Consider the following 26,400-nt stretch of genomic DNA (forward strand, 5'->3'; position numbering starts at 1 on the left):
CCGTGGTAGGTGGCGTTGCCGCCGGTGCACTCATAGTCTGTTTTCCTTTCTTTGAGGCTGATCATTTCCCGAGGTGAAGCTGGGGCACTTGCTACATAAAGAAATCAAAAGGGTGACTTTCTGCGTCTCATTCCACAGCGTGTGTGTACCTTCCACACAGTCAGGGTCCTCCCTGTGCATCGTCCCGCATCTCTCAATGCCTACGTGAGGACCTCATGGGTTTTCTTTTTAATTTTTATGTTTTGGCAGTTTTGGCTCTTGTCCCTACCCCATTCCTTCAACTGTGACAACTGGAGCTTTATAGTTAGGGGGCACAGGACTTGGAGGCTGGCAACTGGGGACCACATCCTGGGGCCATCTTCCTCTGAGAGACAGATCACGAAGGGGACATGACCTGCCCAAGGTGTGTGGGGCAGTTTAGCAATGAGACTGCTCTTGGTTTCTTCCTTTCTCTTCTCTTTTCCTTCCCTTTCCTTCCCACGCTCCCTTCCTTAATTAGATGTCTTTCAGAAGATCTATTACTGATATTGACTTATCCTTGATTAAAATAAATGCAGTTTTACTTAAACACTGAGTCACCTAGAAATTGCCTTTAAAAAAGTCAGAGGAAACAGCTCTCTATGTAGGATGATTTGTGGGGCAGAAATAACCAAGCCCACAAAGACCTTCTTTGTCTGTGGCTGGGGTGGGCTGGGGAGGGGCATGGAGGCAGCTGTAGTTCCTGCTAGGGCATTCTTGCTCCAGCTCTTTGCATAAACACCCCAATAATCTCTGACGCCTTCCTTACACCTCGGCCACTCACTGCCTGTCCTACTGGGAGGCTGAGCCCTGCCGTTCCTCTTGCACCAATTTCTAAAGTGCTGGGTTGTAACTGGAGCATCCTGCTGGGAGTCCTTAACAAACTGTACTAGAAGAGAGGAAAAGCTGAACTCAGAGGCAAGGAAGTCAATAAAAGGAGGTTGAATTTTCATGAGTGATTGAATGGATTGGCAGCAACTCAACCTTCCTGCCAGTGCAGAGGGGCACTGGGAGAGGTGGGGAGGAGCCGTGCATCTGGGTGAGGGGGCAGCTGGTCGCGCACCCCACCCTGTGGGCATCTGCAGCTGTGTCCGGCTCCACAAGAGCTCAGGTGCCATGTCCTTCTGTCAGGAAGCTCTCTCCAGCTCCCGTAGCCGAGGGCAGTGCTTCAGAGCTTTGTTTACCCTCAACACTCACTTGAGAATTTATGGATGCCCAGAGCCCATCCTGGACCTTTTGAGTCTGAATTTTCAGTGACAGGCTTCAGAATCCATATTTACCGAGCCTACCTGATGACTATTAAGGCTAGGAATCCCTAGAGCACTCTGATTTTTAGGATAAACCCCTTTTTCCTTTGCTAGTCTCAAAGCGCCTCTCCAGCCAAACCTCAGTTTACCTTCCAGTTTATCATTCACACCCTCTGTAGGGTCCCTTTGCTCCCTGGGTCTGTGGTCCCCCTAAGGTACCTCTCATGTCACTGTCTGAGTCATGTGATTCAGTTTGTCACCCTTAGTATCTTCTATATACAAATTACTGTGCTAGCCACTGTGTGAGGCGGACACACAGATCATGTGGCTCTTCCCGAACTTGTGCAGCTCTCAATGGAGTGAGGAAATGGATGTCAAAGTAAACTAGAATGAGATGCAGAAGTGCCCAACAGACACCACAACCAAGTGCTGGGAAGGTAAACGCAGCGGGTTGTGGCCACCCTCTCAAACCTATCAAAATAAAATCATGCCTCAATGCTCAGCTCTTGAAGTCCTCAGGGGTTTTGGATCCTGGATGCCTATTAGAATTCATTACCTGGAATCCTTTAAAAAATACTGAGGCTTGAACCCCAACCGATGCCGGCTGGCCAGAAGCCCTGGGTACAAACCCAGTGGCAGACAGCGAAGAAAACTACGCAGCTTGGACAGCTGCAGCACCCTCATCACTTACAGGACAAGCCTAGAGCTGCAATGACGTGATCAAGGACTGATCCATGGTGACCCTGTGCAGGTGCAGAGAATGCCCAGACTCTGATGTGAGGGAAGAGAGGCCCCAGGGGAGAAGACTGACAAAGGCTGGGACATGGGCCATCTCCGTCCCGAATGTGAATCTGGGGAGATTTGAGGGGCAGCCATTGTGTCTTATGAAGATTGGGTTCTGTTGCTTGGAGAGGGGAACCTCTGCAAGAACAACTGAGTCCTTAGCAAGCCCTGTCACTCAACTGGGCTCTGCATCCAGTTCCTGCCTGCTCGCTGGTGCCTCGCTCACCTCTTCCACCTACTGCTCCCTTCTCTTCTGTTCACCATCTTTTTCTTCCAGGAAAATCTCTCTTCCTGCCTTTGCCCTTTTGCCTCTGGGTCTTCCCTAATAAAGGTTAGCCTTTTATGAATTACTGCCACACAATCACAAAGGGACAATATTTTAAAGGCTGTTGACCAAAGCTTTTAAAATTAGAATCTAATATTGCCCAGATGGTGGTGTTTATTAAACTACATCAAGTGTGTAATTATCTCCTGAGACCTCACACGCAGCAGTCCTTCAAGTCTCCGGTAAATCAGGATTAAGTTCTGGGAAAAATCAAATCACGCAAACAAGTGTTTATTAGGTGTCTGGATGTGCCTTGCCTAGGAAATCCTGAGGCAGCGCACTGGCTGACATGGCTGGGTGAACACAGCCCTGCCTGCTCGCCAGAAAGGGCTACTTCTCTCTCCCAGCCCTTGCCGATCCATCATGTCGTTTCATTCTCATAACACTGATTGGCTCACTGTAATTCTTAATAACTACAGCTTTCCAAAAGACACAGTCCATATGCTTCCCACACTCCATGTACTTTATCTTTTTCAGCCTGCTGGAATTATGGAAATAAGAGGCCTAAGAGGCCACCTCCGTGCTTCTGAGATGGGTGGATGTTTCCACAGGTACAGGGGGTTCCTGATCATCACCAAGCGTTGGACTAAATGTGATAAGCAATGACAGTACACTAAAGGGACCAGCTTTCACAGGGCTGGGAGCGGGCCATTTATTTCAGTCAGATATTGGCCATTCATTTCTCATCATGTTGACAGTACAGTCTGGTATGGAGTTATGCAACCATCATTCTTGGGGGTAGGAAGACCACTTTGCTGGGCAATGCTCTCCACCAGGTCCTCCCAGGTGCCATTTCAGTGAACAGAATTTCCTTAGCAGGAACAGGGCAAAGAAGAGTAGGAAGAAAGCTTTCATAAACTAAAGCCTACATCGCTGTGTCTGTGTGGGTGCATATAACTTGTTATCCATCTTTCATTCTCAGAACAAAATCAAAATGCAGAAATCAAAATAAAAGTTTTAAAAACTTAAACTGTGAGGAAAACAGCAAATTTATGCCATTTATATTACTAAATGGTGTGTTCACATTTGCCTGTCATCTTTCCTCTGATTTTTGGCATTCCTTAACGTGAATTAAAAACGGTATAAAATAAAGTATTTTTGTAAATAAAAGAAGTTCAAAATTTAAGCAATAGGAATGTGACAAAATTAGAAAAAATAAATGGAATGACTTAGAAGCTATAGTTGGCTATGATAAGAATGTGCTGGTTTATTGTTAATAATAACAATAAACCATGGCATCTGCTGGTTTACTGTTAATAAAAAAAAGCTAATTAGATATGGAAGAGTTATGAAACCATCAGTGATATGTGTCAAATGTATATCACACTGAAGGAAGAAAGCACATTTGGTCTCCTCTACTTTTTATCCCAATTATGACAAAATGCAACTCAAACTATTTTTATTTTATTTTATTTATTTCTTTCTTTTTGAGATGGAGTCTCACTCTGTCACCCAGGCTGGGATGCAGTGGCGTGAACTCGGCTCTCTGCAACCTCGGCCTCCCGAGTTCAAGTGATTCTCCTGCCTCAGCCTCCCAAGTAGCTGGGATTACAGGTGGGCGCCACCACTCCTGGCTAATTTTTGTATTTTTAGTAGAGATGGGGTTTTGCCATGTTGCCCAGGATGGTTTCGAACTCCTGAGCTCAGGCAATCCACTCACCTTGGCCTCCCAATGTGCTGGGATTACAGGCATGAGCCACCGTGCCCAGCCAACTCAAACTATTTTAAGTTGGAAAAATTGTCCATGGAAACCCCTGATTTGCAGACACTACTCGTTCCTCATGAATTCAGGTCTATTACATGCATGTCATGCATAGGAACCTGTTAGAGAAGGAGATTGCTCTGAGTCTGTGTATACAAAACACAGAGTGGCCACCACAGTACAAAGAACAGATTCATTTCCTACTTCTAGCAAAAGTCTGAATGGAAGGCTCTCCTCTGTGTAGGGGCTGGCCCTGGGACTGGGAAGGAGGGTCTTTGCTCAAAGAGAAATAAAGCCTGGCTGGCTAGTGCGGCAGCCTCTTACCTGAGCGGTTGTTGGGAGACACGCGCACAGGGGAGATGGAGGGCGTGCGGGAGGAGGAGTAGGGCCTTTGCCGGTCCCTCTCGATGGTTGAAGACGAGGCTACAAAGTGGTATTGTGACCATCCATCCTGCAAAACACAGCACGCTCCTGTTAGATGGGCAAGACAGAGTGATTCTTCACCTCCAGACATTTTTAAGTGCCAAGTATCTGGATTTGCATAATATTTCTATACTGTGTCAAAAGAGGTTCTTGAAGCTCTGTGCCCTCATCGAGGTGAACAGAGCCAAATATGAATGAAGACACACCTCCTTCCCTCCAGCCAGCCTGGTGGGCAGGGCCTGCTTTCCTTCATGAATGTTGAATAAATGGTTTCTTTAGAAACCTGCTCTGGTAGGAAGCTTTTACTTCGATGAAAATACGATGCTCAGAATGTTAGGGGACCCGGAAAGTGTCTATTTTTTGCCTACCTGGTTCCAGCTCTGCCTGGCTCCCTCTTCCACTGCCTCAATATTTTCCACAAGGGTTTACCCCTTCGCTCCCAGGACCTATCTGTTGGCAACCAGAATCCAGGGCAGCGTCCTCCCTTTCCAGCCCAAAATGCCCCACCCTGCCTGTCTCCAAGCTGGTTTGCTCCAGGAATGATATTTTTCAAAATAGAGCATATTCAAAATGCATCCTACCAAGCCTCCATTAGGCTTCCAATATCTAGTTAATATACAGAAAGCATCTATACTATTTTTCCTTATAAAAACCACATAAATATATCACAGATTATTTTGTGAATTTACAAAGCATAAAGAAGAAAATAAAAATAGCCGGTAATTCCATTCTCTCCACCTGAGAGAACTCCTGTTAACATGTCATGGGATTTCCTTCCAGTCTTTTTTTCTTTTTTAAATAGATTTTATTTTTCTCCAAGTAACATGTTAAATAGTACTAACATTATAGCAAAGAAAAGCAGTCACCTGCTCCACCCGCAAATCCTCCTTTACAGAGGCCATTGCTTTCAATTCTTTTAGATATTTTATTTTTTTCCCTGATAACATTTAGACTTTTAGGGGGCTCAATGCTTTGTTCTCTTGGGATTGTTCAGAGAATCTTGCCACACAGTTAGCACCTAGTAAGTAAGCTGGGAAGTATCTTTTAAAATCACGCACCTCTCATTCTGGCTTTATCCTATCAGTCAAGTAGAACAGGAATAATGAGAATTAGATACACAAAGATTAGTCTTGGTGTATCTAATAAGAATTAGACATGAAAGTGGAAATGAGTATGCATTTTGTTTTCTATTAACTCACCTATTTATGTTTTCAATGATTTTTGATAGAGTTTTGAGCCCCTTAAAAGTCTAAATATTATCAGAATAAAAAGTTAAAGAATGGAAAACAAGTGCCAATATAAAGTGGGAACTGCGGGGGGGCGGGGACAGTGCCTGCTTTCCTTTGCTATAATGTCAGTAATATTGGATGTATTACTCTAATGGAAATGAAACCAAACTAATGGATACTATAATCTGCATTCCACAGGAGGAATTTGAGCCTTCGAAAGTCAAACAATACAGAAGTTACAAAAAATATATTCATACTAACATGTGGCATTCTAACAAGAGCTTGGAAGGAAAAACCAAGCAGGATTAGGAGATAGACGAGCAGGGGCGGGGATAGAGGAGCGGGGTGGAGGGGGATGGAGGAGCGGGGGCGGGGATGGAGGAGTGATGTGGGGATAGAGTGGGTGGGGATAGAAAAGTAGGGGTGAGGATGCTGGCATCTCTATTTTGTGGAGTGGGGTCAGGAAGATGCTGTCGGGAACCTTAACATTGCAGCAGGACCTGGAGATGACAATTGAACCAGACCCTGGGGACACAGATCTGGGCTTCCCAGCCAAGCGAAGAACAGATGTGAAGGCCCTGGGTGGGAACAGCTTCGCTGGTGTGAGAACAGGCTCCTGGGACTGAAGAGGAGTGAGCAGTGGGACAGGAGGACAGGAAAGCTCTGGGTGTCCAGGACAGGTTGGGGAGGAGTAGCCACAGCAAAGCCGCTTGGGAGAGCTGCTGGACAGAGGAGAGATGGTCCAGGCTTGGAGGGTGCTGGTGGTGGGAAGTGTGCAGATCTGGTATCCACACTGGAGGGTTTGCTGGTGGCATGGCTATTGGTGTGGGAAAGAGGAATCAATGCTTCTGGTGTGAACCACAGCGGCCTGAGGTACCCTTCACTGAGCCAGGAACAATAGGAGGGAGGGAAGTAGCTTTAGGGAGTGGAACCAGGACTGCCTCATGGGGACGTATATGGTTACCAAAGAGGGACAGAGAACGAAGCAGGATCTGCAAACTGGGATCTCAGGGCTGGAGGCAGAATTTTGGACGTCAGCATATAGATATTACTTAAAGCAAAGAGAATGGATGCAAATCTATAAGCGAATGCAAATAAAGAAAAGCAGAAGGCAGACTGAGTGAGCCTGGGGACATTCCAATATTTAGAGGGTGCAAAGAGTAGGGGAAGCTTCAAAGGAGACCAAGAAGGAACCCAGGGAACCACAGGGAGCATCAGGAGGGTGTGACTGTGGCGTCAGGCAAGACCAGGAGAGCGATGCGTGAGGAGGAGAAGGAGACCAACAGAATACCGAGGAGGACCAAGAGCTGCCCGGCGTTCTGGGAGGAAGGAAGTCCTCGTGCCGGCGACAAAAGTGCTTTCTTTGGTCAGGTTGGTAAATGTCTAACTCCAGCGGGCCCAAAAGATAATGAGAATTGGTGAAGGGGAGACAGTGAGTACAGACAAGCCTTTGGCAAAGTTTTATTATAAAGGGAAATGGAGAAATGGGCTTGAAGAGAGTGAGGCTGGAGAGAGGTTTTTCATAGACCACCCAGAAGATATTGCAGTATTTCATGTGGTGATGGGAATAACTCAATGCAGAGAAGGAAAAACCTGGGGACATAGGAGGGAAAGGGAAAAATGGCAGGAAGAACATTCTCAAGACAGGAAAGGTGAATAAGAGCAATGGGGTCATTGGCCACAGAAACAGTCAGACTGTGGCCATGGACATGGGGAAGAGACGGGTAGCTGGAGTGACAGGAGGATAAGGATATTCACTGTTGATTTTTTTTTTTTTTGCATTTTCTCAGGGAAAATAAGAAGTGAGGTCATCTGCTAAGACTGAGGAAGAGTTGGAGCTTAGAGAACAGAGAGGAGAGAGGAAGGGAAGGGAGGAAGGAAGGGGATGGGAATGTGGAGCGGTTCTTGAGTTGGGTGGGGAGTGAGCTGACTGGCCAGGGCAAGTGGCTAGGGTGCCAGGAGGAGCTGGAGGCTGTGGCAATGAACCGAAAAGGAGCTGACTGGTCAGCATCCATGTGTGCCTCTCTCCAGCCACAGTCAGCTGTCCTAGGGCAGGTGTGGAGTGGGTAGAGTTGATGGGTCATCAGGCAACTTGGAGAGAGAGACAAGGGAACGTCACGGAAGCCCACAGAGGCTAAGCCCAGTAGGGAGGAAAATGTAGGTGCTAGAGATGATATGGAGAGTGTAAATTGATCAGGGCACTGGTGGGCTTATGAAGGCTATAGGCTGTTGGGAGGATACTTCACAGGTGCCGGGGGTTTGCTTGAGGGAGGAGAGTGGAGATCCTTCTTGAAAGAGCAGTGAGGAGGGGGCAAGAAGGACAACTGTTCCAAGAAGGACGTCTGCTCCACCTCCAGGGACACAAGGGAGGGAGGGTGCGTGGGAAATGAAACAGCCCTCGAGGAGGAGATTGGGGGGCAGTGTCCTCAGGGCTGGCAGGAGATGAGTAGAAGAGGGGGTTGTGAAACAGACACAGGGGATTGTGCTGATTTTTTGTTTTTCTTTTGAGACGGAGTCTCGCTCTGTCACCAGGCTGGAGTGCAGTGGCGTGATCTCGCCTCGCTGCGAACTCCACTTCCTGGGTTCAAGCGATTCTCATGCCTCAGCCTCCCGAGTAGTTGGGATTACAGGCATGTGCCTCCATGCCTGGCTAATTTTTGTATTTTTAGTAGAGACGCAGTTTCACCATGTTGGCCAGGATGGTCTTGATCTCCTGACCTCATGATCTGCCTGCCTCGGCCTCCCAAAGTGCTGGGATTACAGGCATGAGCCACTGGGCCCGGCCAATTTTGCTGATCTTTAACCAAAGGTTGAAGAGGGAAAAGAAATGGGAGGTGGACAGAAGACAGGTGGAATATATGGGGGATAATTGGCTGCTCAGAGCCTTCAATCGAGGGGTCCAGGTAATGATGGTCGTCCCGGGAGGCTGTGACCACTGTGATGAGGTTGTGACAGCTGAGGTGATGAGAGATGAAGGGTATAAGGTACAAATAAATGCCTCCTTAGGGAAGGGTGGGGGTGTGTCAGGGAACGGTAGGTATCATGGTAGGAGAAAATGTCTCCACCGGAGTTCTGAGGTGTTCTCTGAAATCCTCTGGAGGGTGGCAGCAAACACAGAGGAGGAGCAGTCTTACAAAAAACACGTGCAGGGTGGAAGATATTTCAAAACTGTATGTGTCCGTTACTTATGTATGGGAACGATTAAAAAAATTTTTTTTTAATCCCTGTCTTTTTGAAGGAAATGCTTTGTAGACGTCAAAAATCCTAAATATGACTGAATGGGGACAGATCATTTTATGTTTGTCTCATTGCAATGTAGAAGGTATGCTTTGGGATTCCAACTAGTGGCTCGGGACAGTCCTTTAGCCAAAACCTTGGCTTCTTTGGTTATGAATGTGATGATAATCTGTGTGGTATTAAAGGTGAACAAGGTACTTTACAATATGAATGTTGGCTAAATATTAGGTTCTAAGTCCCAAGGACACACTAGGCCTAAATGTGGCACAGCTATAGGACTGGTTTCACTTGGTGAGACATCAGTATGTTTGTTAGCGTTGCTGTCTTAATGCAGGTGATTGGAGATATGTGTTGTTCAGCAATTCAGATTTCATAATGTTTAGACTATACTGCAACCATTTAAGTATTTACATTTCTGGAACTATCAGAAGAGTGAATGTAATAACAAAATTGCTTACAAAGGAACTCTTATATGGATGCACCCAAAAAACTCAAATCCTTTATAAAATCCAATGTGGAAAATGCGAATGCCTGGCAGAAATGTGGTCCCCCAGGTAACTTGTCTGTAGGTGATGAGGTTAGTATACACCTGAGGGTGATGAGAGTGGAGTGCGGTGGGAGAAACAGAGAAGCAACCCCTGACTCAGACCCCTCTGAGGATGGCCAGGGACTGCATGCCTGTGGGTACAGGCACTTTGAATGGAGGGAAGAAGGGAGCTTAAGGAATGGGGCAGAGTAAAAACCCAAAAAAGGTCTTCGTTAGAGCTGTTTCCTGACCCACAGCTCAGGAGCCCCAGGAGGAACAGAATACCTTCTACATTGCAATGAGACAAACACAAAATTTGTGTGCTGTGAGAAGAGGTGACTTTCTCTATCTCCCCTCTCTCATTCATCGATGCAGAGTGATGGCTACAGTGACGAAACTGCACAACTTCAACACTGCTATGCTCAACAATGCCCAGAAAGGACTTTTAAAATGTTAGTTCCGACGCCACATCCAGTTAGCCCTCTGTATCTGTGGTTCCACATCCATGCATTTCACCAACCTAGGGTGGAAAATATTGCAAAAAATATGGTCTGCACTGAACATGTGCATGTTGTTTTTTCTTGTCATTCTTCCCTAAACAGTTCAATTATTTACATAGCACATTGTATTAACATTACATATTATAAGTAATCTAGAAATGATTGAAGTTTACAGGAAAATGTGCGAAGGTTATAAGCAAATACTGCACCATTTTATTAATACAACAGGGACTTGAGCACCTATAAATTTTGGTATCCTTGGGAAGTCCTGTAACCAATTTCCCACAGATACAGAGGAACAGCTGCCAAATGTCATGGAAACTCATGGAACACTAGATGCTGGAGACTAGGGCGCAGCTGGCCCATGGTATATATCAATCAACACCCATTACAAACACAGTGATGAGGAATAATTAGCTACTTGAGAACAAATCTCATGGCCTTCCTCATCTTTTATTGTATAAAATCTTTAGCCATTCAATTAAAATAATGTTTTGCTTTTTAAATAAGAAGGGAAATGAAGATAGAGATTCTTTGGGAAAGTTATTGCTAAGCTGACATTCCTTCTGTTCCACTAACCATGTACATTTTTGTTATCTAGCCAGTTAGCAACCCATCTATTACTCATTTACTTCCCACTGTCACTCAGAAAGGCTTGGAGGTGGTTCACATAAGTACATACAACTCGGGCACATATCTTTTCAATCAATATTTGCCTCTTTAGTCACTGTTTTTTCTTGTTAAAATATTAACTTATTGTAGGCCAGAGACTTCTTTTGTGAATTCTGTTGTATTGGGTATTTCACCTTAGCTCTTCTTTGCGCCACCTGCACAACTCATAGGGGTTAGATAAGAAAGCTCAGGGAAGGAGCAGGGAGAGTGAAGAATCGCCACGGTAACCGGGAAAGGGCCGCGAATCCTTCCTACTGACGATAAAGAACTCTTTTACTATCTGTCGTTCACCTTCAACAGAATGACCCAGAAGTTGTGCCCTTCAGCTGAAGACCCAGCTAAGCTGTCAAAAATGTGATATGATATCTGTGCCTCAAATTGGTTATTTTTAACACATTACACTTAAAACTGGAGGTTGTTAAATTGTTCCAAGTATATAGAGATAGAAATCCAAGAAAGAAGACGAGTTCAAAGTCACTGAACTTTAAATTGCCACCAGGAACAATCTGATTTTCTTTATCTTACACCCTTTGCTGTCCTTCCACCACTTTCAGCCTCTGTGCTCAAGTTTCCAATGTGTTTCTTATGAAACTGTATTATTCCCCAAAGCTACAATCATCCACACGGGCATTTCCAATGGTTCAGAGTGCACAAGAATCGGGCGATGTTCATCCCCACAGTCCCACTACCATTGGTCTTCACGGTATTTCTAGGACGTGGTCAGTCTGTTTAGTTGATACAGGTCTTCTTTTTATGTATTTTGAGCGCCCTGAATTTATAACGCTCTCCATTTTATATTTTTGAACATCTTGTAAACATCGCCAAGAAGAATGTATTACTAGAGAGACTTCTACTAACAGTTTGAATGAGGGGACTAAGTAGCTTTCATTTGGACGGGTCTACAGGCGGTTAGGACAACACACACTCGAGCCATAGCTTCTTATTCTAGAAATTGTGTGACCGAGTGCAGTGGCTCACGCCTGTAATCCCAGCACTTTGGGAAGCCAAGGCGGGCAGATCACGAAGTCAGCAGTTCGAGACCAGCCTGACCAACAGGGTGAAACCCTGTCTCTACTAAAAACACAAAAATTAGCCAGGCGTCATGGCGGGTGCCTGTAATACCAGCTACTCCAGATGTTGAGGCAGGAGAATCACTTGAAACCGGAAGGCAGAAGTTGCAGTGAGCCGAGATCGTGCCACTGCACTCCAGCCTGGGCGAAAGAGTGAAACTTCACCTCAAATAAATAAATAAATAAGTAAATAAACAAACAAATAAAGTGCATGACATTCAGTTCAGATGAGCACAGGAGTTTGTTAGGTTTGTATGCAGGGGATGAGCTAGAACTGTCTGGCAAGGCTCAAAACTGTTCTCATGAATATCTTTTCACTACTTGACTTGCTAACCCTGGATGTCTCCGCAGATAGAGAGGTGGAATTAGAGAGCTGTCAGGAGTATGCCCTTCTCTTCCAATTACTGGCAAGCTCTGTCTCAGCTTCTTTTCTATACATTAAGGGCGATGTGACTTATCAGCCTGGGGAGTTTTAAAAATAGTAATGACTGGGCCCCAGCCCTGAGGTTCTCCTTAGGTTATTCTGGGTAGGGCCTGTGTATCCTTATTTTCAAAAGCTCCACTCCTCCCCCAAATGGATGCTAATGAACAGCCAGGGCTGTGAACCACTGGCTTGGGGTTTCTTTGCACAGGTTATCAGTGACAAGTTGGGGCACATTTTTTAAAGTGCCAAATCCCAGGAGACCCTTCAGTCTCCATTCCCAAGGTTGACTTACTATGGCAACAAAACAGGTCAAAATCTCAGGCCAGAGAGGTGCCACACACACTGAACCCCAATCACACCTGATCACCCAGCATGTACTGCTTATGAGACTCAATTTCAAACATCCCCACCTTTGATCAGGCAGTTCTATGACATGGCAGGGCACTTTGTCTTTTTCTGCCTGTTAAATCTTACCCTGCTTGGTTCCGTATGAGGCAAACAGGAGGCAAGCAATGCATGTTCATTCAGTTACTATTGCCAAATAAATTATGCCACCGTGGTTTGTGGGGAGCATTCAGTAATGCAACCAGTTTTCTTTCCATTATACTAATAAAATGCTTTTACATCACACTACAGACTTTTGCAATCCAGTCTGTCTTCCTAGCTGTGAGGCAGCAAGGGTGCTTCATTTATTTCTGAAGCCCTGGTATCTAGCATAGTACCTGGAACAAAGAGGTGCCTAATAAATGCTAGCTGGAGTCAATGATTTAAGATGACAGCATTAATTATTGTAAAATGAAATGATAATCAATTTCACATGTTTCATAGCTAGTATCCACAGTTCTTACACTCTATTCTGTAACAAATAAATACAATCAGAACTTCAGAACCTTTTTCTTTTAATCGTAGCTCAGAGTAACTTCATCAGAATCATCTTCTGCTGTTGGTAGATCTGTCTTTTATGACATACTCGCAACTGTGCTGAAGGTAGTGTTAGCTTAGGTAAAAGAGTACCTAACGACAATCACAAAAAAAGTGGCTTTTGGCTTGCCTGCTCTATTTTAAATGAAAATTTCTCTCCACTGACCATATTTAAATGGTAATTTCTCTCCACTGACCATGAGGTATATACAATTGCCTCCTCTTTAACCAGTCTGGAAAATAATTTTGAAGCATCATTATCTCTGCCACCTCTGGCCCCTGGGTGGGTACTGACTCAGTCGGAGCACACAGCTTGTCCCTCCACCTCCAGTGCTTCTTGCCCCATGGAGCTCAGAAGATAGATGTACTTGCTCATGGCAAATGCATTCAGTTCCCCTCAAACACAGATCCTTAGGAGAATCAGGAAACTGGATAAAAAGGGAGAGTATATTACCTTTCTCATTAGCTATGCCCCAATTTCTTTTAGGGCTGGGTACAGCAGTCCACACCTGCTTCCAGAATGTGCCTACTAAACTGAAGGGGTTGGTTTCTGGATGGGTCACCTTGTGGGAATATTACTGGGCAGGGAACAGTGATGACCAGTCGGTGCTCCAGAAAGCATGCAGAGCATGTCAACAAGAGGGTGGAGAAAATTTAGATGTGATGGAATGAGAATGACCCATGTGTTCCAAGGCTCCCACCTCCCTCTGACTATCAAGGGACATCCTGCCATTGTGAGTTGAGCAGGTAAGAACACCCTACTTCTGCTGAATCACAGAAAGGATGGAGAAGGATACTCCTTGATGGAAGTGGAGGAAAGGGGATTAGAGAGAGAAGTTGGCTCATTCCATGTAATAGAGTTTAGAGAGAAGGTGGGAGGGGAGAGTAAATATTTCAAGGGCTGCTAAAATGAAGGTTGAGTGGATTTGGTGATTATGGGGGAAAGAAAATAGGCTGAATACCAAATCCTTATTAATGTGTTTCAACAGATGAGATTTAGCAGAAAATGGAATTTTGAGTTACGTGCATGGTGGCCTCTGATCCTGCTCCTGGAAGACAACTTTTAGAAACTTGACCCCAATGGGATGGTGGGTGACCCAGTGAATAGCCACAGCTGTGATGATATGGTCAATGTTGATGTTTCTATTGATAATTTTGTTTCCAAAGAGAGTTTTGGAAACTTTGTCCTCTATCCTTAGAAGTTAGATTCATCAACTATTTTCTTGTAAGAGACTTCTCTGACCTAGGAACTTCAATAAACAATTAACTTTGAAAATGAACAATGCTTGTTTATTTCTACTGGGGATATTAATTGGAATGCAAAATAATGACTAGGATACTGTTGGCCCGTTTATGGCCTTTTTCTCCTTGGTTTTTAAACAGTTCTGGAACTTTTTTAATCTAGCAAGATTTATTTGGCCTCTAAGCAAGGATTCCTCAGTGGCCATGTACAGATTATTTGGTACCGAAGTCACAAACACAAGCCTTTCACCTTAGCTGTCTTTGGAGGCTCTACAGCCCATAAAGCTTGTCAATTCTAATGTTTTTTTTTTTAAGTGACTTGAGATATAAAGGAAAGTGTGGTAAAAATCTGTTGGGCTTTTAGCAACCCAAGCTCACCCATGCATCAGCTGTAACACTCAGGGCTTGGTACTTACATTCATAAGCAAGATTACTTCGCTGGGGACCTACTTTTCAAACGAAAGTCAAAACAGAAGTCGTTCCCTTAGGTAACCAACTAAGATATTAATGCTCATGTATCAAAAGCTTGATTGTTCAGAATTGTACCAGTTTTCCAGTCATTTTTGAGTGGAACAAACCTATTAATGTAATCACATTAAGCAGAGAATAAAAATATTTCAAATTAGTGGTATTTATATATATACATCCTTATTTCAAGAAAAGGTATTAAATACAATAAATGGGAGGCAGAATATTCTGATGCACTGTCTGTGTGACTAAAGACCAAGCCAGATTTTGCTTAACTACAAAACCTTCTGTTCATCTCTGCTGTAATAAAACAAGCTTCCATCTATTTTTAAGGTAAACTGTTTGTTAAAGATTCATTAAAACTAATTCCATCAACAATTCCAAAAGCTATTAGAGTTAAATATTTAAACTAAATTTTAAGGGCCAAAAGGGAGTATTTGTGGCTTAATGTACAAATAAATACCACCTGACATACCAGTAGCTTTCATTAGTTTGTTTCAGCTCTGTTGCTTCTAATGAAATTTAATTAAATTGATTTGGATACTTAAAGGTACAGTACATATAAGCATAAGGATCTGTGCAACACCATCTTTTAAAAGCAAATACTGTGTAAATCTGCTTTAGGAATTCAATTTACTGCTACTGGGCTAATTCTAAAGAACCATTGTAACCAAGAAGATTTGAAAACTTGGAAAAAATATATATGATTTAGTAGAAGAAAGTATACCACTGTTAACCGCTAGGAGTTAATAGGGACCAATGGATGCAAAAAACCAAAACAAACAAAGAAATGAAAACACCTGGGAAGTTGAAATAAGACCAAACCAGTCCTCTTACCTCCCTGGCTTTGCTTTTGAGGCCTTAAAACAAAGATTTGACTTGGATGAGTTTTAACAATGTCCTCTGTGTTTCAATTAGTACTGCAAAGTTAAGTTCAGGATAAAACTAAACAGTCCAGTCTTCAGATTTAGGAATCCAAATGTCTAGCTTCTAATATGTCATTTGAACAGTCAGCTATTTTACATATATACTCATCATTGGTGAACAAATTCGATGTTTACCCTGGGTCTCAACTTCAAGTTCTCTGTATTCCAGTCTACTTCAAAATGCTTCTGACAGGCTAGGCGCAGTGGCTAACGCCTGTAATTCCAGCACTTTGAGAGGCCAAGGTGGGCAGATCACCTGAGATCAGGAGTTCGAGATCAGCCTAAGCAACATGGAGAAACTCTGTCTCTACTAAAAATATAAAATTATCTGGGCATGGTGGCACATGCCTGTAATCCCAGCTACTTGGGAGGCTGAGGCAGGAGAATTGTTTGAACTAGGGAGGCAGAGGTTGCAGTAAGCTGAGATCAAGCCATTATACTACAGTCTGGGCAACAAGAGCGAAACTCCTTCTCAAAAAACAAAAACAAAAAATGCCTCTGACAATGTGAATGGAAGCAGAGTCATTGAACATGCCCTCTGCTACTCTGCTAGGCTTACACTCTGGGGTAGCTTTTATTCAATAAAAATTAGTAAGTAGCTAGCACCATGCTGGACACAGGGCAAGAACAGAGAAAGACTGGCATGGCTGTTGAGGGGAAGATGAAGGAGAAACATGTGTTCAAAGCATGATCACATCATGCTTCATATAGCCAGGTGGAAAGAGCCATGAAGGAAAAGTACAGGTTATTGGGAAGGACTGCTATTAGCCTTAGAGAGCTGGAGAAAGTCAGGGAAGTTTTCTGGAAGGGTTATAGTTACACTGGGGCAGCAATAACCAGGCTTGGAGGGAGAGAAGGGGAGGCATTCCTGGGGGAGGAACTGACTTGTGTCCAGGCAATGCCAAGGCTCTGAGGTGGAAACAGCTTTGTGCCTGAAAAGGAAGAGCCAGGGGAAGCAAGAACAGCGTGGGCTGAGGCAAAGCGATCGCAGGCAGGGTGGAGGGAAGTCAGCGCAGGGAGGTGAGCAGGACTTTGTGAGAAACTGGAAAGTACTGAAGAGTTTTAATCACGAGAAAGGCCAGGTCAGATCGGGATTTTTAAAAGTATATTCTGAATGCTTAATGGAAAATAGACTGAAGATGGTAACGTTGATTCCAGAAAACCAATTAGGCAGTAATATTGTACCAGGACCAGGGACAGATGATGATGGAAGTAAGGATGGGAGACATAGTTGGGTATGGGAGATATTTGGGAAATATATCATCAGGGTTTGCGAAAGATAGAGTGGAGATAAGAAAGAAGGAAGTATTAGTTGGATAACTCTCAGATTTCTGAGAACAACAACAAGGTGGGTTAGGTGCTATTTACTGAGATGGGCAACCATGGAAGAAGAATAGATTTGGGGAATATACTGAGAGCTAAGCACTGGATGTATGGACAGTTAGAGCTGATGAGCTACCTAAGTGCAGATGTCATGTGGGTAGTTGTATGGATGGGTTTAGTGTTCAATAGTTAAGACCAGATAGAGAAATAAATGTGGATACAACTAGTCTTCAAATGCATTTAAAAACCATGGGAGCAGGGTGCAGCAAACCACCATGGCATGTGTATACTTATGTAACAAACCCGTACTTTCTGCACATGTATCCCAGAACTCAAAGTATAATTAAAAAACAATTGTCTTAAGATGGTAGTGCTTTGTGAACGGATCTTGCCTATATGCTGTGAGGTTCTCATGAGACAGGTTCTATGAAAACAAAAACAAAAACAAAACAAAAAAAAAAACAAAATGTGGGAGCAGATGAGATCATCTACAGTAGCAGACATAGGGTCCCAAACAAAGATGCCGCAGGGAAGACCAGGACCAGGGTGTTGGCAAAAAAGACTGAGAAGGAGCGGCTTGCCAGGTAGAGAAAAATAAGAGTAGTGACAAAGCAGCCTGGGAGGAGGCTGTTTAACAGAGGAAGATGTGTCAGGGCCTCCCCAGTCCATGGCCTTTTCTTCCTGGATACCCATCTAGACGACACGTCCCAGCCTCTCCTGCCATGTGGCAACCTTTCACACCCATGCGATGGAGAGCTAGCCAACGGAGGTGGGGCAGTGGGCATGTGTGTTGCCAGGGATAGCTGCAGGCCTTACATCGTGCCAGAGCCACGGATGGAAGGAGGAGTCTGGGACCTGAGTGCCCACATGGAGAAGAGCTGACCTGTCTACTTGAACACCTGTCCAGGATGACTATAGGACCAAGAAATAAACTTTCGTGTAGTTGGATCATTAGATGTTTCAGTCTGTGTGTTACAGTGGGGAGCCCTCCCTAAGTCACACAGGCAATGAGACTCATCGAACGCTGCAGTTAGGAGCCCCTTCCATGGAGGCATGAGGACTGATTGCTAGGGGTTGATGAGTACAACAGAAAGTGAGAAAGCCACCATGAATGAACTCCAACCTTCCTGGAAACCTCATTGTGAAAACTGGACCATGGGAGAACAGAAAGTGAGAAGGCAGAAGATGGAAAAGGATGGGGAGAGGACATTTTTCAAACACTGTAAGATAGAAGCACGAAGAGCGTATGTATCTCTAGGGGAAGAATGACCAGAGGGAGAGGATGAAGAAACAGGAAGGAGGAAAACGGACAGTATCAGGAGAAAATAAGCATAAAGTGAAACTATCAAGAAATAGTTGTTAAAATGCATGCCACTATGTAATTGGGGAAAGCTAACCCAATATGGATGCACCCACTTCGGAATGTCCAGAACCTAGAAGGGAGCGGAGGATCTAGCAGGTACTCAGTAAATATGCACTGAATGAACGAATGAATGTAAGTTACTAGGAGTGGCCATTTGCTTGTAGGATTGACAGGACTGCTCTAAGAGGAATCACGTGGTATTAAGGAGAATAAGAAAATGAGGGTACTATCGCATTGACTGGCATAGAGAAAAACCCAACTGCTGCATACTTTTATTTTATGCTACATATCTTACCAGTGGTCAATATGTCATCCAGTTAAATGGAGCACTGGCGGTGAGGACGCCATGAACAGCTCTCTCATGTACATGGAACTGTAAGTTCACCCAGCTTTAACCTCAGGAACTGCTGGCAGCCTGTCACAGGCATGGGGTTATGACAGGACACGTGGCAACAGCAAGAAGCATCTGAGGCAGTTCCACATTCTGTGACCTTACTTCTTCCCTTGGTTGTTGCTGATGTTCTTATATTATTCTAGCTACAAAACAGTCTGAAAATGTACAGTTCTCTTTGCATCGAACTAGCTGGACTCCCTGCATAGGGCAAAGGAGTCATGGACTTGGGGCCGTTTTCAAGGTTAAAGCCAATTGGTAATTATTGTAGAAGTATTTCCAGTGAAATGACAGCACAGTGGGATCTCCCAATAATGTGGCTTTTATAAAAACTGGGCATAGATACTCAAAAGGAGCATTGGTGCTGGTGCACACATAGCATGGATGTCCAGGGAATGAGCATCTCCATAGCCTTTTCTTCACTTTTGCATCCTGTAATAGAAACTCTGCTTTTCAGTGAAGCCCCTAGACAGAGGGACGTAGGTGGCCACTTGATTAAGAACTGCAAATATTTACAAAGGCATGTCTCTAAAAGAAAAACGCATGCCCTCCCCGGCTCTTTTCCATTCCAGTTGTTTGCAATGTGGGCAGACTGATAGTCAATGTGGATAATACAGATGAGGGCAACACTCCAGAGGTGGTGAGCCTGGAGTTAGGAGGAGCCAAACCCCTGGCTCTGGCAGAAGTTATATCAGACTTTGACCATTACACTCAGGTTTTTACGTGAGAGGGAGTGGGAGGCTGAATAATGCTGTCTGCCCCATAGAAGATGTAACCATCCGAATTCCCAGAAGCAGTGAATATGCAACCTTAAATGGCCAAAGGGACTTTGCAGATGTGATGAAGTTAAGGACCTTGAAAGGGAGAGATCATTGTGAATATCCCAGGAAGCCCGATGTAATCTCAAGGGTTGTTTCTTATACGAGAGACTCAGGCGGTCACAGAGCAGGCAGTACGACGATGGAAAAAAAGAAATTTCAAAGATGCTGCACTGCTGCCTCTGATGGTGGAGGAGGAGGCCACCAGCCAAGGAATGCAGGCAGCCTTTAGAAGCTGGAAAAGGCAAGGAAACAGATTCTCTAGAGAACTTGTAGATAATTAAATACTGGTGATAAGGTACTATGCCAGGATATTAATGTAATTTCCTTATTGTCTCTGTTCTGGCTAAGGTCTCAAGCAAGGCAAAGAATAATAGATGCCCCCTTGCCCCACTTTCTCGAAATGTTAGACCTTCCACTTGGAGCTGCAAAAGTACTGGACATATAGGGTTCTGCAGTATTAGCATATGACTCAACTCCAGATTGTATAACATTAGGCTGAGTGTGGAAGTGGCTGGTGGTGAAAACTTCCTTGGAAGTAATCAGTTGGTTGGGGATTCCTCACCCTCCCTCTCCAGAAGCCCAGAGAGTGGACTATGTAAAAAGTTTCACCATGAGCTCCCTGAAGTTTGGGGGTGGCAGGGCCTGGTGTCTTCAGTGGCATTAGCAGGGTGATACAGAGATTCAGTGCCAGAGGTGAACTGACCATGGAGCCAAGAACTTTCAGGCCCACCCACTACATGGGCCCCTTCCAGGGTCTGTACCTAATTTTACATTCATAAAGTGTACTCTTCTTCTTAAATAGACTTCCAAAACGACAAAAGCTACAGGGGCACAAAATTGGTATCTTCCCTGGCCTGTGTGTAGTCTGAGGCCGACTGAGAATTCTGAGAGAGATGGCTGAGGAGGTCAGGCATCCCCAGTTGGGAGGTCCTTGGTTGCATGGTGGTACTTCTGAGCAACCCACCCCACTGCCCCCATGAGAGATGGAGCTAGCCAGGAGACATCTCCCATGGGCAGAGTGTACCCGAGCCAGGATATAACCAAGATGGTCAGGTTCTGCTCTCCTCCTCTTGAGTCTCCTTTCCCACTTAGCTCAACCTTGGGAGGCATTGAGACGGGGAAGCCGCAGCTTATGAGAAGGGGAGGGAGAGGAGATGGAGCTGGGAAGAGAGAAGAAACTGATCACGCTGTCTCTCAAGCACACTGAGTTCTCATAGATGTGGTATCACCCAGTCTATTGGATCCACCAGAAAACGAGGGAGTAAGTTTGAGTTAATTGCCCCAAAGTAAGTAAGAAGAATGGACGTAGACTTACATTAAACTTACTGAGTTTACTAGCTCCTGATCTGGTCCTTTCATTCTGACTTTTGTCTCTGGGGTATTTTTGTAGGTTTTGATTCAAAATGTTACGAGTGAAGCCTTGTAAAAGGGTGGAATTACAGAGGAAGTGTTTAGTTTGGGTACTGCTATATGGGATTTCCCCTGACTTGGGGATCTATCCCAGCAACAGCTGTAAGTTAGTCACTTCTTGTTTAGCAACTGCCATGTGCATTGATTTCCACTTTTGCACAATTGATTTTTGCTTCTGTTCCCATTTGTGCCTTTGCTTTTGGACAGATATCATATGATGAGTATCTGAGAATTGTCTCCGAGAGGTCAGGAGACTTCGTGAAGAAAGACCTTCTTTGTCAATACCAAACATCAACAAGCAACGTCCAGATTTATGGAGGAGACAGTATGGTAGCTGAGTTTAACCTTAGCCTTTTTGTTTTCTACCCTAACTTGACATCAAGTGATTTAGAAAAGAAAGAACTTGAGGAGCTACAATTGCAAACCTTGTGGACACTAGCCTTGGGTTGTTTTAAAATCTGGCCGAAAGTCCTTATGTTCTTCCAATAATCTGTTGTTGAAGAATTTTCCAGCACAGTAGAAAGATTAATAAATTCCCGTTAAGCAATTTCCTTGATAAAATGACAGCTCTACATTTAGTAGTTTAATTTATTTCTATAGAGGATTTACTACTTTTTCATCCCTATCTTAGATACCCAGAAAGTAGAATCTATTAATTCACAAAATGGCAACATATTGGAAGACATATTAAAGCCCTTCAGTATTCCTCACTCTTCATACTGCAAAGCTTAAACATCAAAATTTTGAATTTTGACTATATTGTGTTTTTCCTCGACATTATTTCAAAGTATCTTTCTAATTCTCACTGGAATATGGTATTGTTTTTCAAATGTCCAGCAGATGAGGGTAATGGAGTGATATTAAACATGAGAACATCACTTCTGTTTGCAGGGCCATGGGCTACTGGCTCATCTATGTAGAGTGATCAGTCTCCCATAAGCAAGCTGTCAAAGATGACAAAAGGCTGTATTTACTCCTTCATCCACTCTGGTTTGGACATTTGAGGAAATCTACAGGCATTCCCTTACCCATCTATAATTACTTATTGATTTCTTGTTTTGTGAGTGCAATGGCGGCAAGAGCTAATAAAATGAATCCAAGAGAGGTAAGGAAAGAGAGCCTAGTGTGAGACAGGCCATGAAGGGCATGACTCCACTCCCATCAAAGCTCATTCTTCACTTGCTATGCAACCCGAGAGTCTATCTTCTCTGACAATAAAAGGAAGGATATTGAAAGATTAGTTTTACGTTTTCTTTCTCTCATCATGAGGGCAAGAGCAGATACAGTATCTCTATTCAGAGAAATATGATCTTACTCTGTTTCAAGCACAGGCAGTTTGGTATTTTTCAAGACATGAACTCACTGTGCAAGATACCAACATTGTATGTGGGGTGGAGTAGAGGGTGGCACAACCATAAAAACACCAGGCCATCAATATTAGGAGGTTTCTAACCCCACTGCTTGCCAACAAGAGGTTGGGTCTGACATCTGATCTACCTGTGAGATTTGATCCATACACTTAGGAACTATGGATTTTATTTATAATTTATTTTTATTTTTTGAGACAGGGCCTCACTCTGTCACCCAGGCTGGAGTGCAGTGGCATGATCTCTGCTCACTGCAGTCTCCACCTCCTGGGTTCAAGCGATTCTCCTACCTCTGCCTCCTGAGTATCTAGGATTACAGGCGTGCGCTGCCTGTAATTTTTGTATTTTTAGTAAAGATGGGGTTTTACCATGTTGGCCAGGCTGTTCTCAAACTCCTGACCTCAAGTGATCCACCTACCTCGGCCTCCCAAAGTGCTGGGAGTACAGGTGTGAGCCACTATGCCCTACCTGAACTATGGATTTTAATTCACTCGGAGAGATACTGAGTGGATGCTGTTCTCTCTGAAGCACTTTGAGATTCTTAGAGCAAAATGAGCTTCAGGACCATAAGCTGAACACTGGAAAAATCATCTATCACTTACGGGGACTGCCCTGACCCTTTCCATAGTAACTTTACAGGGTCTGTTTGAATGGCCTGGCTTGTCTTCCAGGCAAGCAGTGCACGGAGAGGCAAGGGCATGGAAGTATGGAGGTAGCAATCCCTCAATTCTGATCGCCAGCTTTCAGCACCTAGCACTCTCAGTTGTAAACATGGGACTCTGTTTCCTATAGAAATATTGCCAGCAGGCATAGCTGCGTGGGAGAAAGGAGAAAGACTGTGGGAAGCAGACACTGGATAGGCCTCTAGGGACTAGAGGAGACAGAGTAGAGAGACCAGGGAGAAAGGAGCTGTAAAAATGTAGGCAGAGGTGAATAGCGATGATGATGATGATGATGATGACAAAATGAAATCCTCAGATCCAAACCTTCAGCTGCCTGTGGACAGGATGGCAGAGACGGCACTTGCCAATCAAACAGCTTGGAAAAATGTTGTAGAACTAATGGCAGCAACTCCCATGGATATGTTACTTTCCATTTTACAAAGCGCTGTGATGACTTCTGTTCTATTTGAGACGTCAGCAATCCACTGTGGCAAGTATTATGGCTTTCCCGTCATGGATGGGAAAACCAAGGGAGGGGGTGGGTGGGATTGAGGGAGAGATGCCTGCAGTCTTCATGAAAGGCTATGAAGGTTCTTTGATGCAAAGGTCAAGGAAAGATACAGACTTGGATACACAAAGTGGAAGGAAGGCACCATGGCGACCCAGGCTTCCAAACCTCCAGAGACCCGAGGGTTTGTCCCGCTGCCTCCAGAGAACATGCTGCCAGGTATAAGAACAGCCAAAGACCATTTTAAGAGGTCGTTTACTTTTCTGGAGGCTCTGCATCAGGAATGGCTGCTCATCAGGTACAGATAACCAGCTGCCAAGCAACCCTAGCGCATCTGAAACCTGGTAAATCAGAGGGCTACTCTTTGTGTTCCACCCTTCAGCAGAAGTGGCCAGAGGACTGCCCGAAGTCAGTTCTTACACTGTTGGGCAGAGGGTCTCAAGTCACCTGCCCAAGGCCATGCTGCTGGTAAGTGGCAGGGCTGTGCCATGAACCCCTGGCCATCCACTCTTTGTATTTCACCAAATTGTAGGATGAGCCTTTCAGACACCAATGTGATCTCCAGTTTTATGAGTACAAGTTGAGTGTCCCGCATCAGGAAAGCATAGTCTGTTCTATTCTCCTCTGCTTCAAACAAGCTTGGAGGAATACATTCATTTTGGGGTGCTATATTACCAAAGGGACACCAACAAACTTACATGCATTTGGCAAAAAAGGATAGCATGGTGAAGGCTGTGGAAAGGCTGACATATTAGAATTTAGCATGTGATGGGATTTAGGACATGCTAACCCCAAATATGGCACCTTGGCATTTGGGAAAACCACAAAGGCAGAAAGGTTTCTCTCACCTTTCTCTCATACTTCTTCCCTTAAGCAGGTCATAAAACCCTCATTCGAGAGGTGCCTCCTTATACTGGAGCAAAGGAACATCCTTATCTCTGAACTCACAGGGGCACAGAGAGGAATCTGGAAGATCCCCCCGTTTATCACCATTAGATCATACCCCTTTGTCCTCCAATCAGACTTCTCCATGGGTGTCCACTCTCTATCAGACTTAAGCATAAAAATACACAAGTTTATCTGTTTCTTTAGGCCTTTATTTCCTTATAGAGGTTCTCATGTAATTAATTGGCATGTAACTATCTCATGTAATTATCTAATTATACAGATAATTTTGTATGCCTTCTCTCTTGTTACTATAATTTGCTTTTCATTATAGGGGCTTCAGTCATGAACCTAGCGATGGGTGAGGGAGGATATTTCTATTCCTCTCCTACACATTTTAGACCTAGAAAAGAAATGACCTTGTAGATAAAGATGGCTAGCTTCAAATCCAGGAAGGCTACTGCAGAGAAGAGAGATTAGACTTTTCCAGTACAGCTTTCGGAGTACAGAAGTTGCAAATAATGAGATTGTTGCTTAATACAAGTAAGAAGTTTTGGATGATCACAGTTACCCCAAAATGGGATAACATGCCTCATTAGGTTGTGATTACAGCTGACATTAAAGCCATTTGAGAAGAAAACGACTTTTGGAATGGTACTGCCTTTCTTCTCCTGCCACAAACCTTTTGCAGCAGTTATGCTGCCCCTGTTCCCATCCTCCCTGGCAGGAGGCTGTGGCGATGGGACTGAGTTCTCACCCCGGGGTGTGAGCCCGACACTGGCAACTTCTGTGCCACTTGCCTTCCCCTCTCCCCTCTCTCACCCTATGGGCTGGAATGAGAAGTGGGCAGAGCCAGGGTCCTTTGCTTACACAGGCCGGAATGACATTTCTTTTGCAAGGCAAAGCAATGCGACAGGTATCAGGGTCACCTGCTGGCCTTGGGCCACCTGCCTGAGCACGTATGGCTCCGTAAGAGGGAAAGGGATCCATGTGTAGTCTCAGCTCCTACAGTTTTGGGTCTCTCTGTTAGACACTTAGCCTGTGTCCCAACCAATGCAAGTACTTCTTGGAGATGTTGTGCAGATTATTAAGGTATCATCTAAGAATTTATACATGATGATTTCTACAATATTTTAATTCTATGTCTTCCCCCTCACCCATCTTCTGTCCTTCAAAACCAGCCATCCTGACAGTTCCCCAACCATAGTCAAACATAAGCACCCCATTATTTCAGTCACTTCATTTCTTTTTAAGTCCCAAGGTTCAAAAAAGACAAGAACTTTCCATCTCCTGCTTCTCTTGTACCCCGACATCCAGTCTCTTCCTATGGCACATCCTCTTTTCCTTTAGAAAATATCCTCTGCAATGACACAGAACATTGAAGTTCTCTTTGTGGTTATCTAAATACTGGCTTTAAAAGGGTGATGCATTCTTTAGCCTGCAAGTGATCACATTCTCCTACACCTGTTGATGTTTCTTTAGGGGAAAATAACGCAAAAGGCCAAGCTTCACAAAAGTCAAAGGTTCCGATGATATAAATATGCTTTGGTTCCAAATGCAGCATGAATCAAGCATAGTTTTATATCAATCAATACACCCTGCTAGAAGAATATTCTGATCTGAATCAGAATGTGTCTCTCTAGGTAACATAAAGTAGGTGAGCTAATGAAACAACATCCTGGCCTCTGTGCCTGGGTATGATAAGAAAATGAGCATGACAGATGGTGCTGAATTCTGTTCCACGGACATGTAACTCTCAATCCAATTTCCATCTCTCCCCTCACGCTTTCCCTTTTATCCATAATGTCCTTATCTCTTACCTCCTAATTGTGCAAACTCCATAAATGCCTCTCAAGACTTGGTCTACAAGTTTCTTTCCCTTAATTCACGCTTTAAAATCTGTAGTATGTAATTCAGAACTGAATGAAGTTGCCAATTATAGTTTCATATTTCATCT

At 44.2% G+C, this 26,400-nt stretch overlaps 1 protein-coding gene across 1 annotated transcript in view; it reads right to left on the reverse strand.

The window, feature by feature from the left end:
- Positions 1-26,400, reverse strand: part of CTNND2 (catenin (cadherin-associated protein), delta 2) — a 1,004,786-nt gene that overhangs the window by 16,358 nt on the left and 962,028 nt on the right. Inside the window, exons 21-22 of the mRNA XM_011978063.1 lie at positions 4,400-4,526; positions 3-91 (exon numbers count right to left, since the gene is read on the reverse strand). Of these exons, the coding sequence (XP_011833453.1) occupies positions 3-91; positions 4,400-4,526 (216 nt within the window). The remainder of the gene's footprint in view (positions 1-2; positions 92-4,399; positions 4,527-26,400) is intronic.

Source organism: Mandrillus leucophaeus, unplaced genomic scaffold, assembly GCF_000951045.1.
Source record: "Mandrillus leucophaeus isolate KB7577 unplaced genomic scaffold, Mleu.le_1.0 Scaffold188, whole genome shotgun sequence".
Classification (NCBI taxonomy): domain Eukaryota; kingdom Metazoa; phylum Chordata; class Mammalia; order Primates; family Cercopithecidae; genus Mandrillus; species Mandrillus leucophaeus.